Source organism: Ranitomeya variabilis, chromosome 3 (assembly GCF_051348905.1).
Source record: "Ranitomeya variabilis isolate aRanVar5 chromosome 3, aRanVar5.hap1, whole genome shotgun sequence".
NCBI lineage: Eukaryota > Metazoa > Chordata > Amphibia > Anura > Dendrobatidae > Ranitomeya > Ranitomeya variabilis.
Window position 1 is genome coordinate 115,489,796 of NC_135234.1, and position 13,338 is coordinate 115,503,133.

The following is a 13,338-nucleotide window of genomic DNA, read 5'->3' on the forward strand; positions in this document are numbered from 1 at the left end:
AGACATCTAAGGAATTGATAATGTCAGTCAGCAGCGTTCAAACTGTGTTTTACAAATGGAAAATCAGGGGCACTGTAAAAACAAAACCAGGTAGACCCACAAAAATATCGTCCACAACGGCCAGAAAAATTGTTCAGGATGAAAAGAAAAACCCACAAATAACATCAGCTGAAATACAGGACTCTCTGAAAACTTGCGGTGTGGCTGTTCCAAGATGCACAATAAGGAGGCAATTAAAAAAAATGGGCTGCATGGTCGAGTCGCCAGAAGAAAGCCATTACAGCTCAAATGCCACAAAGTATCTCGCCTACAATACGCAAGACAGCACAGAGACAAGACTCAAAACTTCTGGAACAAGGTAATTTGGAAAGATGAGACTAAAATTGAACTTTTTGGCCACAACCATAAACGTTACATTTGGAGAGAGGTCAACAAGTCCTATAATGAAAGGAAAACCTTTCCTACTGCAAAGCACTGAGGTGGATCGCTGATGTTTTGGGGATGAGATCTCAGCGCTGAGCTCTCGCATGCGCCGCCCCCGACAGCCATTTTCACAGAGTCCACAGCATAGTAAACCATGTAAGTGCAGGGGCTCTGGTCTTTCACAAAATGTCGGCAGAGCCCCTGCACCACTGAGCACCCGCAGCTGCGCACATCCGAACACCCCCTCATCCCAGCCTGCAGCAATGCTCCACTCTTGCCTCCTCCAGCAGAGATCCTGGGACCCCGCTTCACTGCAGCCACCACCCCTGGTAAGCAATAAAATACATGGATTATAAGAAGCACCGCCATTTTATCAAAAAAAGTTTTTTCCTATTTTTCTCCTCAATATTTGGGGTGCATCTTATAATCCGGTGCGTCTTATAATCCACAAAATGCGGCAATTCACCCTCAAATTGTTACAGTATGCATGCAAAAAAAATATGCAGACATATTTTATAACATAGGACAGAATTATGGCAAAAGTGTGCAAGGAACATGCAGGTTTAGGAAGGTTCCACATGTCATCATGCGTGTTCCCTACTAACCATGTGAGATTCCGTCATACCAGTTATATATTTTTCTTTTCCTGGTTCACACATCCACTCTATCACAGGATGCAAAAGAACCTTGAACTTTATGGTTTTTTTTCTGGTCTTTAAATAGCCAATCTGTGAGTATTGGTAGCTTTTAATGTTGTTTGTCGAAACTGTTGGAAGTTTAAAGATGGAGGGAGTGGTCATTGAATACTGGAATTAAACTGTAGAGCAATGCCTGTTGTGAGCACTATTTATTGCAGAACAAAGGTGACATGTAGAAGGGGATTTGGCCCCTACCTTTAGTAAATGTGTAACTGAGTAACACAGTAGCACTTAACCTTTGACTGCTGCTTGAACAACTAATGACTTGTTTGTACATACAAATAAGAAAACTCCTATATCTTCAGTGACTATGGCTCACCCGAGATAATGAGATTCAACAATTGACAGACACAACTTAAAGTAAATCTCCACATTTGAATACAATTTTAGATTAAACATTCTGTGATTGGTTTCAAAATATATCTTTAAAGTGATCAGAATTAATTTTATATCCAGATCACCACATGCATAAATGTACAGCTCAACTATGGAGTTTTGTCTTCTTGCAGCCACCACTAGAGGGAGTTATGAGCATACGGCATACCGCGCTATCGCTCAGGTCAATGTATAATCAATATGCCGAAAGATCTCACGTGGTGGCTACGAACAGGCGGATTTGACCCGCATTTACCACCAGCTGACCGTGAGCAGATGATGATCTTTATTTATTGTACCTGTTTATATGGAACCAAATATTTGGCACTGCTTGATTACTCAATGTCTGCCTATGCAAACATGATCAGAACATATTAACTCCTTGCACATGTCATCTTTGGTCAGATTTTAATTCTGGACCCCAGAGCTTTATAGCACCACTCCAGCGTTTTTGTTATTGCAGTGCTGGAGTGATGCCAATAACGTAAAGGTCCAAACCCTGATCCTAGTCTCATACTTACTATCCGCCGTCTTCACCTTCTATCGCCACAGCTCCTGTCGCTGTCCAGTAGTTTGTGACCCGCTGGATCGCTCCAGTATTTGCTGGAGCCAAAGGTCACTTTTCAATGGAAGTCTATAGTTTTGGCTCTGATAGATTTACATTGAGAGCTTGTGACCGTTACTTCTCACTTCCTGTCAGTCAAAAATTACAGTCACAAGATGGCACGTGGGACCAGAAGGGCACCGGGAAGAGATGAAGACGGCTGCTGGTAAGTATATTATTAGGTGCAGAGAACTTGCATTAGAAGCACCAATCCAGCGCTTAAATTTAAAACAAAAACGCTGGTGTGATGCAATAGGGCAACTGTCCTGCCAATGAGCCATCATGCAGCCCGTTGATATATGATGAACCCTACCTTAGAATAAGAAATGTTAATGTAAGAAAATGCTAAAAAGTGTTTGCTGGCTGTAATCACAATGCAGAAGGGTCCTTAAATCAGGACCCCCTAACACTCCCTTGCAGGTTGGATTTATTGCACCTGATTTCAAATCTTGTGCATGCAATGTACACTACACCCCCTGCACAGAGTAAGTCAACTGTGTTCTCCATCATCTTCATCTTTTAACTTGTGGTACTATGAAGCAAAAGTTTAGTTCACATACTGTACACACGCAGAAGCTGAGAGTATGGCAAAGAGTATGTGCGAGATTTGGACTAGTCCTTGATAGGTGCATTTAGGGACCCCAGAGGAAATCCTCTGCATTGTGGCTATACATGGCACTGCTTATACTGTACATTTAGAATTTTTGTGAAGAGATATGCCAAAGAAATCCAGAGAAAATCAACCTTGCAAACTGAATATAATAAAATATACTCTCAATAACAAAATATAATTACTTTTACCTTTATAGTACGGACAAAAATAGCATCCACCAGACAGGCCCGAGAGGAGATGGGCAGATGACACCTATAACTCTAACTGGAGTCAATGAACAATGTATGCCATCCTTTGCCCATACAGTGGCATACAATGCACTCTGCTGCTTTAAAGGGGTCTTGGTGCCGCCTGATGACATGTGCGGGTCAGTGACGTCACCCGGCAATTTCGGGTGACCCGCAGCGCCATTTTGGCACCTTTGGCTGACGCAACTTCCGGGTCTTGACTTTCAGTGACATGCACCGTTTACGGCAATTCTCCACAGCTGTGTTTGGGGGGTTTTAAGGGACACAGGGACAGATCACACCATCTCAGCCCCCTGACGAAGCCCACGCTAAACGCACATAAGGGTCACACGTGCGACGGGCACCACATCTATAGGTAAAAACTATTGAACTTATGTGATTTTTAGTGGACGCCATGTGGTAATATGATCAGCTTCACGTTTACTATATGTCACATTGACCACATTTTGTTTTGACATGGCTACCCCTATCATCACCATTTAACTTTGGAGATACTTGAAGCTCTGTCACTTTACTTAAAAGGGTATATCTTCTTAAATGATCTTGCTTGGTTGTGCTGGTTGCTTGCATGTGTTCTGCTGCACCTGAATCTTTGTCTTGTAAAAACTCTGTTAATGATATGATCATGTTTAATGTTATTTTGATGCTTTATATCTATTAGAAAACAAAATTATTTTGATTTCACTTTTTGTTCTGGATTTTGGTACTCTTTTGTTTGTATACAATACTGTTGGGAGTATTTCCATGGCTATTGCGAGTGGTGGTTGGGTTACTCAGGCCTGAGGTCACCCATATGAATGTGTATGCTGTCCTAAAGATTTTGTTTGCTTTAAAGGGGTTATCTGGTCCAAATCAATAAGTCTGCAGTCACTCTGTGTGACTGCAGACTTATGAATCCCCCCAGCGCCTCCACTGTGGGCTGCGGAAATTTGCTGATTTCCGACCCATTACCGGAGGGTATGTATGAGTTATACATGCTCCCGGCCAGTGTGCGTGTCCTATTTCAGACTGCTGATCCTTTGTTCCTCCTCAGATAAGTCACCGTCAGAGATGTCTGGCAGTGACTCTCTCATAGAGCACAGGAGCGCTTGAGAGAGAGATCGCTTCTGTGTATGGGGGAGTTAGTGGAGATAACTGCCGGTGAATGATCTGATGAAACATGGTTTGGCCCACAGTATTCTATAATTTATGGGGGACTATAACCAGACACCACACACCTTCGATGCCACTTATCTCAGGGAGAAACAATACAGACAGATTAGCTACATGGTGAGCCTGCCATTAACTATAGACATAGGATTTTCTAAAGATACTGTAATCTTTAAAAAAATCTCTGATGTTGCTCTCTGTTCAACTTTCTGTTATACTAAGTGAACCTATGTACTTTGCAGTTCTGGGTGTAACCAGGATCGTGTTAGCGATATGGTTAATTTGCCCAGCAATATACACGGCTGGTGCATGGTTTACTATATAAGATAAGGCTTTAGCAAAGTACCGCAATCCTTTATATCTTTTTCATTGATTTTGAAATGTCATTATCAAGTCCCATTTGCTGACTTTCTTTAGATATAATTTCCATATCTATTGAGTTTGAATCCACAGGGTAATTTATCACACAAATTATAATAATCCATATGTTAATTACAATAAGTGTAATCTGTAGTCTGTGATAATAAGAATATAATCATGTAGCACACGCTCTGGGGCACTGCTCCAGTGATCCCTACCGATCCAGTCGGTATGATGTCATGTCCATTGATCATGTGACTGTTTTTGCCCCACAGTTACATGCGGTACATGCAAGTGTTTGACTGTAAACCCATGGAAGTGATTGAAAAACTGGAGTGGATCACCATTGCATCAGCCCTGGAGCAGAGGGGGATCAAACAGGAAAGAAGAGATGAGCAGAAAGATTCACAGTACCCAGATCCGATCTCTAGTCCGGTCATCTGCTGACTTTACTTCCGCGGCCAGGATTTTCGGCCCGGTATCTACTTGGCATTTTTGTTACTTTTTGGCCCCTCGACATCATGAGCGTGTATTATAGGAATACAGTATATTATCTGCAGCCAACAGGTTTGGCCTGACTTTTCCTGGGCGCCTCTGTTGCCTCCTACCTGATTACAGTATGTAGCGTGGGAAGCTGTTTTTGAGTTGGTCACGCGTTCTTTGATTGCACCAAATTTTGTGAATTTACCTTTTATTGCTTCTAATTGTCCTGATTTGCTTTTTTTGTAATAAAATGTATTTTGGATTGGATTATAGATTTTGGAAAAGAGTGATCTTGTTCCTTATACACATTGGGTGGAATTCATCATTCCTCTGTATCAGTTTTCAGGCATAAAATATGTCAGAATTTATGGCGAACATCATATTCGCACAATAATTTGCTACTATTGCCTTTTTCAGACACTCACAGCAGTTGGAAAAAATGGGTCAAGCTTTGCCGAAGAAAACCTGATCTCATCCAATATAATTTACACCGGAGCTTGCTGTAATTTATGGTGCGAATCTGCGCCAGCCGATGACCTGCAGATACCAGCCTAATTTAGAAAGAAACGTGCGTCTCTTAATAAATTTGGTGCATCTAACTCCTGCAGGTATTTTATATTAAGCCCAGGATATAAATGCCGGTATTAAAGGGTTTTTCCACTTTTAAAAAAGTAGTCCCCAAAGGACAGTATTTAGAGATGAGCGGATTGCATTGTGCTACACGGTCAGTGCTCTCTGGCTGTGGACAGTAGCTGCATGAGTTTCTGTACCCTCCGGGATGCCAGGCTGGGCTTACGATTAGCTGGTCTGACCAGATATCACCTTCGCGCAGCACAGATGACATCACTCTGCTCTGGCCAATCAAATGCCACACTGATGAACCTGGATGCTCAGGATGTTCGCGCAGCTCTTGCCCATGGCCAGAATGCACTGGCAAAGACAGGAAGTAGCGGAGGAGAACCGGAGTTAGACCCGGAAGGGTGAGTACTAACTGGTCTTGATATTTTATATGACTGCTGTCCTTAGGGGCTACTTTTTAAGTGTAAAACCCTTTTGATAAATTTACCACTCCGTCTCTCTCTTTATTTTGTGTATACAGTACATATTCAATCTCAGTCTGTATACTTGTTGCACCTATTAGATATTTGTTGGCACGACGATATCATATGTGTCTTTTTGGACATATGCTATTTTAGTGGTGTTTTGACTGTTTTTTTAAGGCTTCCCCAGACATCATAAAGGTGTACACAATAGATAAAAGTAGTTTAACAGCCATTGAACTCTTTACTGTTGTAGATTGAGAAAGATCGCTAGCCATTCACATTTTAGCCCATATGGCCTCTTCTATTTGTTCAGCCTGGCCAATACATGTTCAGTGATACAGGATGAATAATCTTTCATGGAATATTCTTTCAATGAAATATCTTTTGTTGACAACAGATCTTTTGCTGAATGAAATATCTTTGGTTCAACTTTCAAATGAAAAAAATCAAATGTGGCCGACTTCATTTTGGAGCATGATAGGCTGTGATCGGTAGGCTAAAACAATCATTTGTCCTTAGTTTTAATAGACTAACATCTTTGGGCACCTTTTGTTTCAGAAGAAACATGGCATCACATTGTGACAAGTCTTTCAGAGCAGGAGCCACAATTAACGCCAGACCAATGGTGACCAGACGATCTGTTTTAATATAAGAGGTGGTCTTGATGAGACATCTCGTTTACAGGAGTTGTCCACTTTCTTAATATAATATAATAGTTAATTAGCAACAAGGGGGTATAAAGTGTCCAGGTAGTCACTTAGGGAGTCTACAGTGGGAGGGTGGACACAATTATTCAAAATAGAAATAGACATAAAATAAGGAATTTTGCAGGTATAAATTAAGGAGGGTGAAATAGAGGCAGGGTGAACAGGTATGTAAAGGAGAGAGGGACATAAACTTAACGACTTAACTGTCATTTTATTTATTTTGTATAAAATAATAGTGCACGTGACAATAAGATACGTAATAAAACTTAGAGAAATCTGCTTCTGTCTCTTCAAGGAGTGAGCAGTATTTAGTGAAGACAAATTTTCCCATTTCTGAGATAGATGACAATTGGTGCTCATAAAGTTCTACAGAGAATTGTAACTGACATTTTAGGAGAACTTTCAGCAGAATGTCTGTGTCTGCCTCAAGCTCTGGAAAATCTGTCTTCACTAAAAATAGATTTTACCCAAGAATTAAGGTGAAAGAAGCAGATTTATATGATAAGATAGATTACAATGTTGCTTATTTTTATGTGTGCTCTTCATTTATGAAATAAAAATTAAACCGACACTTACTCTTAGATGGCAAGTCCCATGATATTTTGGGTCTGGGCAGTCACAATGGATGGACGCCGTGGTAGGCAAGCCTTGCTGTAGGTGGTGAGCCGCATATAAGCTGGTTAAGGTTTGTTGCTATTCTGGTCAGGCTTTTCCTTTGATGTAATTTTATGTAGTTATTTAAATTAAGGATGGCAAAAGCCACAAAATTAATGCCAATATTTTATAATATTACGTGTTTATTGATGTTTGAATTACTATGGGAATAGCATGTGCTACATGCAGAGGCGTAACTAGGGTTTTGGTTCGGGGGGGGCAAAACTTCTGAGTAGGCCCCTAACCAGGTAACCTTGATTATAACTGGGTGGCTCAGCAGATGACCGCGCTGTTACTGAAAATAATATATAAACACCAATACTGATATTACCGCCATATGATCAGTGGTAGATACCAGTCCTACGGAACATATAAGAGATGACTGCATAGTTACAGATAATGACTTACCGCTGACGTTCTTTCTGATGGAATCGTTCACTTTTCCCATCTTTTCCATCTGGCCCAGACCGACATGACAACTTCTTCCAGCCACAACTCGGCTGCAGAGAATACAACAAAGACACATTTCACTTCTCATATTCCAGCCATCACCATCTGTTCCCAACCTGCACAAACTCCTCATCCTGCTGATATCCCAATGCTTAGCCGCAGCTGCTCTATGTGCCCCTATTGCTGCACCTGCTGTGTGGTTCTCTGTGCCTTCTAAATTCTAAAGCAACCCTCTATAATATAGTAATGCAGGGTGCAAGTGCCCTAGAAAACAGTGCCCATATTTTGTCCCCTAAAAAGTAATAATGCCCTGTGTGCCCCTTTGATAGTCACAGTAACCTGAGTTCCACTATAACAATAAGTGCCCACTTTACATTTAATAATCTCCTGAATCTCCCCCCTGTATTGCTCCCCTATACACAGTATGATGCTCTCTTATACACAGTATAATGCCCCCTCACTGCATATATATAATGACCCCTTAATATCCCCCAAACTATTTAATGGCTCCAACAATGTATGATGGCCCCATCACTATAATCCCCACACTATATGATGGCCCCCTAGATAGCCTCCATATAGCATAATACACCAGATAGTCCTCAATACAGTATAATGCCCTCCCTATAGGCAGAATTTATAGTATAATGCACTCCCCATAGGCCTCCATATAGCATAATGCACTCCGCACAGGTCTCCATATAGTATAATGCACTCCCCACAGGTCTTGATATAGTATAATGCACTACCTATAGGCCTCCATATAGTATAATGCACTCCCCATAGGCCTCCATATAGTATAATGTACTCCCCACAGGTCTCTATATAGTATAATGCACATCCCACAGGCCTCCATATAGTATAATGCACTCCCCATTGGCAGAATATATAGTATAATCCACTCCCCATAGGCCTCCATATAGTATAATGCACTCCCCACAGGTCTCCATATAGAATAATGCACTCCCCATAGGCCTCCATATAGTATAATGCACTCCCCATAGGCCTCCATATAGTATAATGCACTCCCCACAGGTCTCCATATAGTATAATGCACTCCCTATAGGCCTCCATATAGTATAACGCACTCCCTATAGGTCTCCATATAGTAAAATGCACTAACCATAGGCCTCCATATAGTATAATGCACTCTCCATAGGCCTCCATATAGTATAATGCACTCCCCATAGGCCTCCATATAGTATAATGCATTCCCCATAGGTCTCAATATAGTATAATGCAGTCCCCTTAGGTCTCCATATAGTATAATGCACTCCCTATAGGCCTCCATATAGTATAACACACTCCCTATAGGTCTCCATATAGTACAATGCACTCCCCATAGGCCTCCATATAGTATAATGCACTCCCCATAGGCCTCCATATAGTATAATGCACTCCCTATAGGCCTCCATATAGTATAACGCACTCCCCATAGGTCTCCATATAGTATAATGAATCCCCATAGCCAGTCTATAGTATAATGCACTCCCGATAGGAACAGTCTATAGTATAATGCACTCCCTATAAGCAGATACTATATTATAATGCAGCCCCCTCTCATAAGCAGTCTCTGAAATATAATGTAGCCCCCCTCTCATAGGCAGCCTATATATTATAATGCAGCCCCCCTCTCATAAGCAGCCTCTGTATTATGATGCAGCCCCCCTCTTAGAAACAACCTCTGTATTATAATGCAGCCCCCATCTCATAGGCAGCCTCTGTAATATAATGCAGCTCCCCTCTCATAAGCAGCCTCTGTATTATAATGCAGCCCCATCTCATAGGCAGCCTCTGTATTATGATGCAGCCCCCTCTCATAGGCAGCCTCTGTAATATAATGCAGCCCCCTCTCATAGGCAGCCTCTATATTATAATGCAGCCCCCTTTCATAGGCAGCCTATTATAATGCAGCCCTCCATAGTCAGCCTCTCTATTATAATGCAGCCCCCTCTCATAGGCAGCCTATTATAATGCAGCCCCCCATAGGCAGCCTCTATTATAATGCAGCCCCCATAGGCAGCCTCTCTATTGTAATGCTTCCCCCATAGGCAGCCTCTCTATTATAATGCAGCCCCCCATAGGCAGCCTCTCTATTATAATGCAACCCCCATAGGCAGTCTCTCTATTGTAATGCAGCCCCCATAGGCAGTCTCTCTACTATAATGCAGCCCCATTAAAAAAATAAAAAATAAATACTCACCTCTCTTCCTCCTGCTTCCTCCACTGCTCCAAGCTCATCTCCTGACAGCGGGCGCCGGGTAGTGTCGTCATCTCGCCCGCTGTCAGTGTCTGCGTCAGACAATGACAGGGGGATGATGGGAGAGGGAACGTAACACTCCTTCTCCCATCAATGCGGTCAGCTGTATCGGCTAGATACAGTTGACCCTGCAATGACAGGCGGGGGGCCTACTGCAGGCACCGGCCCCCCTTCCCCACCCTGCTCAGGGGCCCCATATTGGCTGGGCGGCAGAGCAGGGAGATCGTATCTCCCTGCTCTGCTGCAGAATGTAACTTTATTGGCGCGCTGTGCATGCCAATACAGTTACAAAGCCTAGCTCCGGGTGGGCCCCCTCAGAGCGCGGGGCCCTGGGCCCTCTGCCCCCCTGGTAGCTATGCTACTGGCTATATGACAAGTGGCATTACTTACCCTGTATAATGGATGGAAATACCATGTGATCGCCAAGTCTACAAGTGCGCCACTATTGTATTCTCCCCTCCCATACTGTACATAGCTTGGGCGGGAGACGCAATATATCGGCAGAGATCCTCTGAGCAACCTATGGAATTTTAGTAATAGTCATATCATATTTAGAATAAAAAACAAAAAAGCAATGAAAGGAACTTTAAAAATTCCCCAAATAATTCCATTGTAGACATAGCAAAAATGCAATGGTATTTACTAGCTAAGGCTAAGGCTTACTGAGTACCATTGCCTTTTTGCTATGCCTACATATAACATTTATGTTTACACCATGAGCCCCCCTACCTTTACAACAACGTTGTAGCCATGTGACTGTTGTGTTTCTAGAGGAAAGAGGAAATATTTCCAGTAGATTCTGTCCTAATCAAATTTCTTGCCAAACCTCCAAAGAATTTCAATCTTATTTTATGTAAGTCATCATGTGAGACTCAGGAGACAACCACGCAATCCGCCCTATTTTTTAATCCTTTCTTACTCCTCTCTAGTTTTCTTTTTTTCCCTTTCTCTTTCTTCTTTATTTTTCTATGTTGTTTGTTTGCTGTTGTTACAATATTATACTGAGAGTAGCTACCTTCCTATTGGAAACGAGGGATGCGTGCATGATCACTGCTCCATTGACTTTGATGGAATAGATGGAGATACAGTATCCAAGCTGTCAATCCCAGAAGCAAATAAAATAATGATCATACATAACCAAAAAGGTGTCTCGGGCAGCCTCATTCTTGGCATTAGTAGATCCCCAAGGATTTAATGAAGTTTATAAGCAATCCCTCTTAATATAATGTTCCAGGAAAAGAGAAAGATCCATAGACACATTTCAAGTCCTGTAAAAATCAAAAACAAAATTTATAGCAAAAGATAACATGCCAATGAGTTCCAGAAAATATCTAGGTGTCTTGATTACCTCGTATCCTGGATTCGTCCACCCCTGCATGCTATACACAATCTAGGCCTAGGAAGTATGGGGACATTCTATTTTCACTTTCATGTGGACAGTATATAATAATTTCACTTACACGTGATATTGTTACATGTGATCTAGATCTAGATATGCCGAACTAAACACTACTGTCATTCATAAGGGTAATTACAATAATTAAAGTGCTTGATAAATACACCTAGTGTAGTGTACTGTATATTAGGTTATCACATCAGCCTTATAATTACTGCCATGTGACTCACACAAGATAATCTTGCAAAATTTCCAATGCGTGTTTGCATGGCAAAAAACATGAACTGTACATATGTTGAATGCATGTGTTGTGGTTTAGCCTCACAGGGCGTACAGTTTAAAGTTTGGCGTGCCACCAAAATGCACATTATGATGATGGAAATTCAGTAGAAAATGTAACACAATTAAACAGTTGGATGTTACCATTCAGAAGCATCCTAGCGGAAACTTTCTTCTAAACCTCTTGCATCAGTTCTGCTCTGAAAATAAGATATGGAGGACTGTAGCCCTATGGAATCGAATGTATCTGTACAAACATTGTTGTCTATGAATAGAGTCAATAGATCTATAGCATGAAAACGTCTCAGGAATCAGAGATTCTTTTCAAAATGCATGGTGCCTATAGTGAAACATGGTGGTGGCAGTGTACTTTTGTGGGGCTGCTTGAACTCTCCTGGTGCCAAGAAGCTACATTTAATTGATGGTGTCATGTGTTCACAGATATACTGATCTATATGGAAATAGAAGATGTTACCATCACTCTGTGGCCCTTGGTAGACTTGCACTTATCCATCATGACAATGATGCAAAGCACACATCTGTTGCATTACTGAAGAATAACAAGGTAAAAGTGAATCAGTGGCCAAGTATGTCTCCTGATCTGAACCACATTGAATACCTATGGAAATTCTGAAGAGACAAGAGACAAGTTGACCATCACTCTCCATCCAGCATCCAGGGTCTACAAGAGGTTGTTGTTCTTAAATATTTGAAAAAGATAGATGTTGCAATATGTCACCAACTTGTTTATTCCATAATAAAAGCAAGCCAATAACAAATTAGGTGAGGGTCCTAGGTAAGAAACAACAGACCATAAAAAACAAGGACCCCTAAAATATAACTTTTAATTTTACAAAGCTAAAATCATGTTCCAAATTGCGGACAAGTAAAAACAGATATAAATAGGGAATAGGTCTTGATACGGAAGGAATGAAAAAAAACACAAACATATTATGTATCCTAGTAGACCCTGACAATGGAGGTTGGCACCCTTAGTTTCTGCGGTATGTCTGATGGCACTGTCTGATGTCCCTATTATTCCTTACCAAGGAAAGAATGTCTCAATAACCGGGAAAAAATAAACAAGAATAGTGAGCTGGTGGAAACCCACCAAAGACAAAGGTGTCCTCCCACCAACTCAGGAGCAAGTTTACGTATGTGGGGGTGCAAGGGCTCCCCATCGCTGTGCCCCTGAACTGATGGTAATATTTCCCGCTGAAGAGAAAGTAATTCCACTGTAAAACAAAGTCAAGAAGTTCAAGTCTGTGTGGCCCAAGATGGATCCCTCTACCACTCAGGAAGTGTTTAACGGCTCCAAGGTCATCCTGGTGTTGGATACTACTATAAAGTGCCTCCACATCTATGGAGGCAATGATAGTGTCTGAGTCTAGAGAAATGCCCTCAAGTTTATTCAGAAGGTCACTAGTATTCCTGATGTAAGAGAGAAGGGCCGTCATAAGCAGCAGAAGCTTATCTAGATAGATACTTGAATTTTGAGATAGGGCTTCAACCCCTGAGTTGATAGGACGTCCCTTCAGGGGACTGACGTCCTTGTGAATTTTTGATAGTGCGTAAAAGGTAGATGTAACAGGAAAT

At 41.6% G+C, this 13,338-nt stretch overlaps 1 protein-coding gene across 2 annotated transcripts in view; it reads left to right on the forward strand.

The window, feature by feature from the left end:
- Positions 1–5,218, forward strand: part of LOC143815404 (uncharacterized) — a 137,062-nt gene extending 131,844 nt beyond the window's left edge. For both annotated transcript variants that reach the window (XR_013223739.1, XM_077294555.1), the window contains one exon: positions 4,746–5,218. Coding sequence is in view for 1 of the 2 variants with exons in the window: in XM_077294555.1 (XP_077150670.1) it covers positions 4,746–4,917 (172 nt within the window). In the remaining variant the exon portion in view is untranslated. The remainder of the gene's footprint in view (positions 1–4,745) is intronic.
- The last annotated feature ends 8,120 nt before the right edge of the window (positions 5,219–13,338 follow it).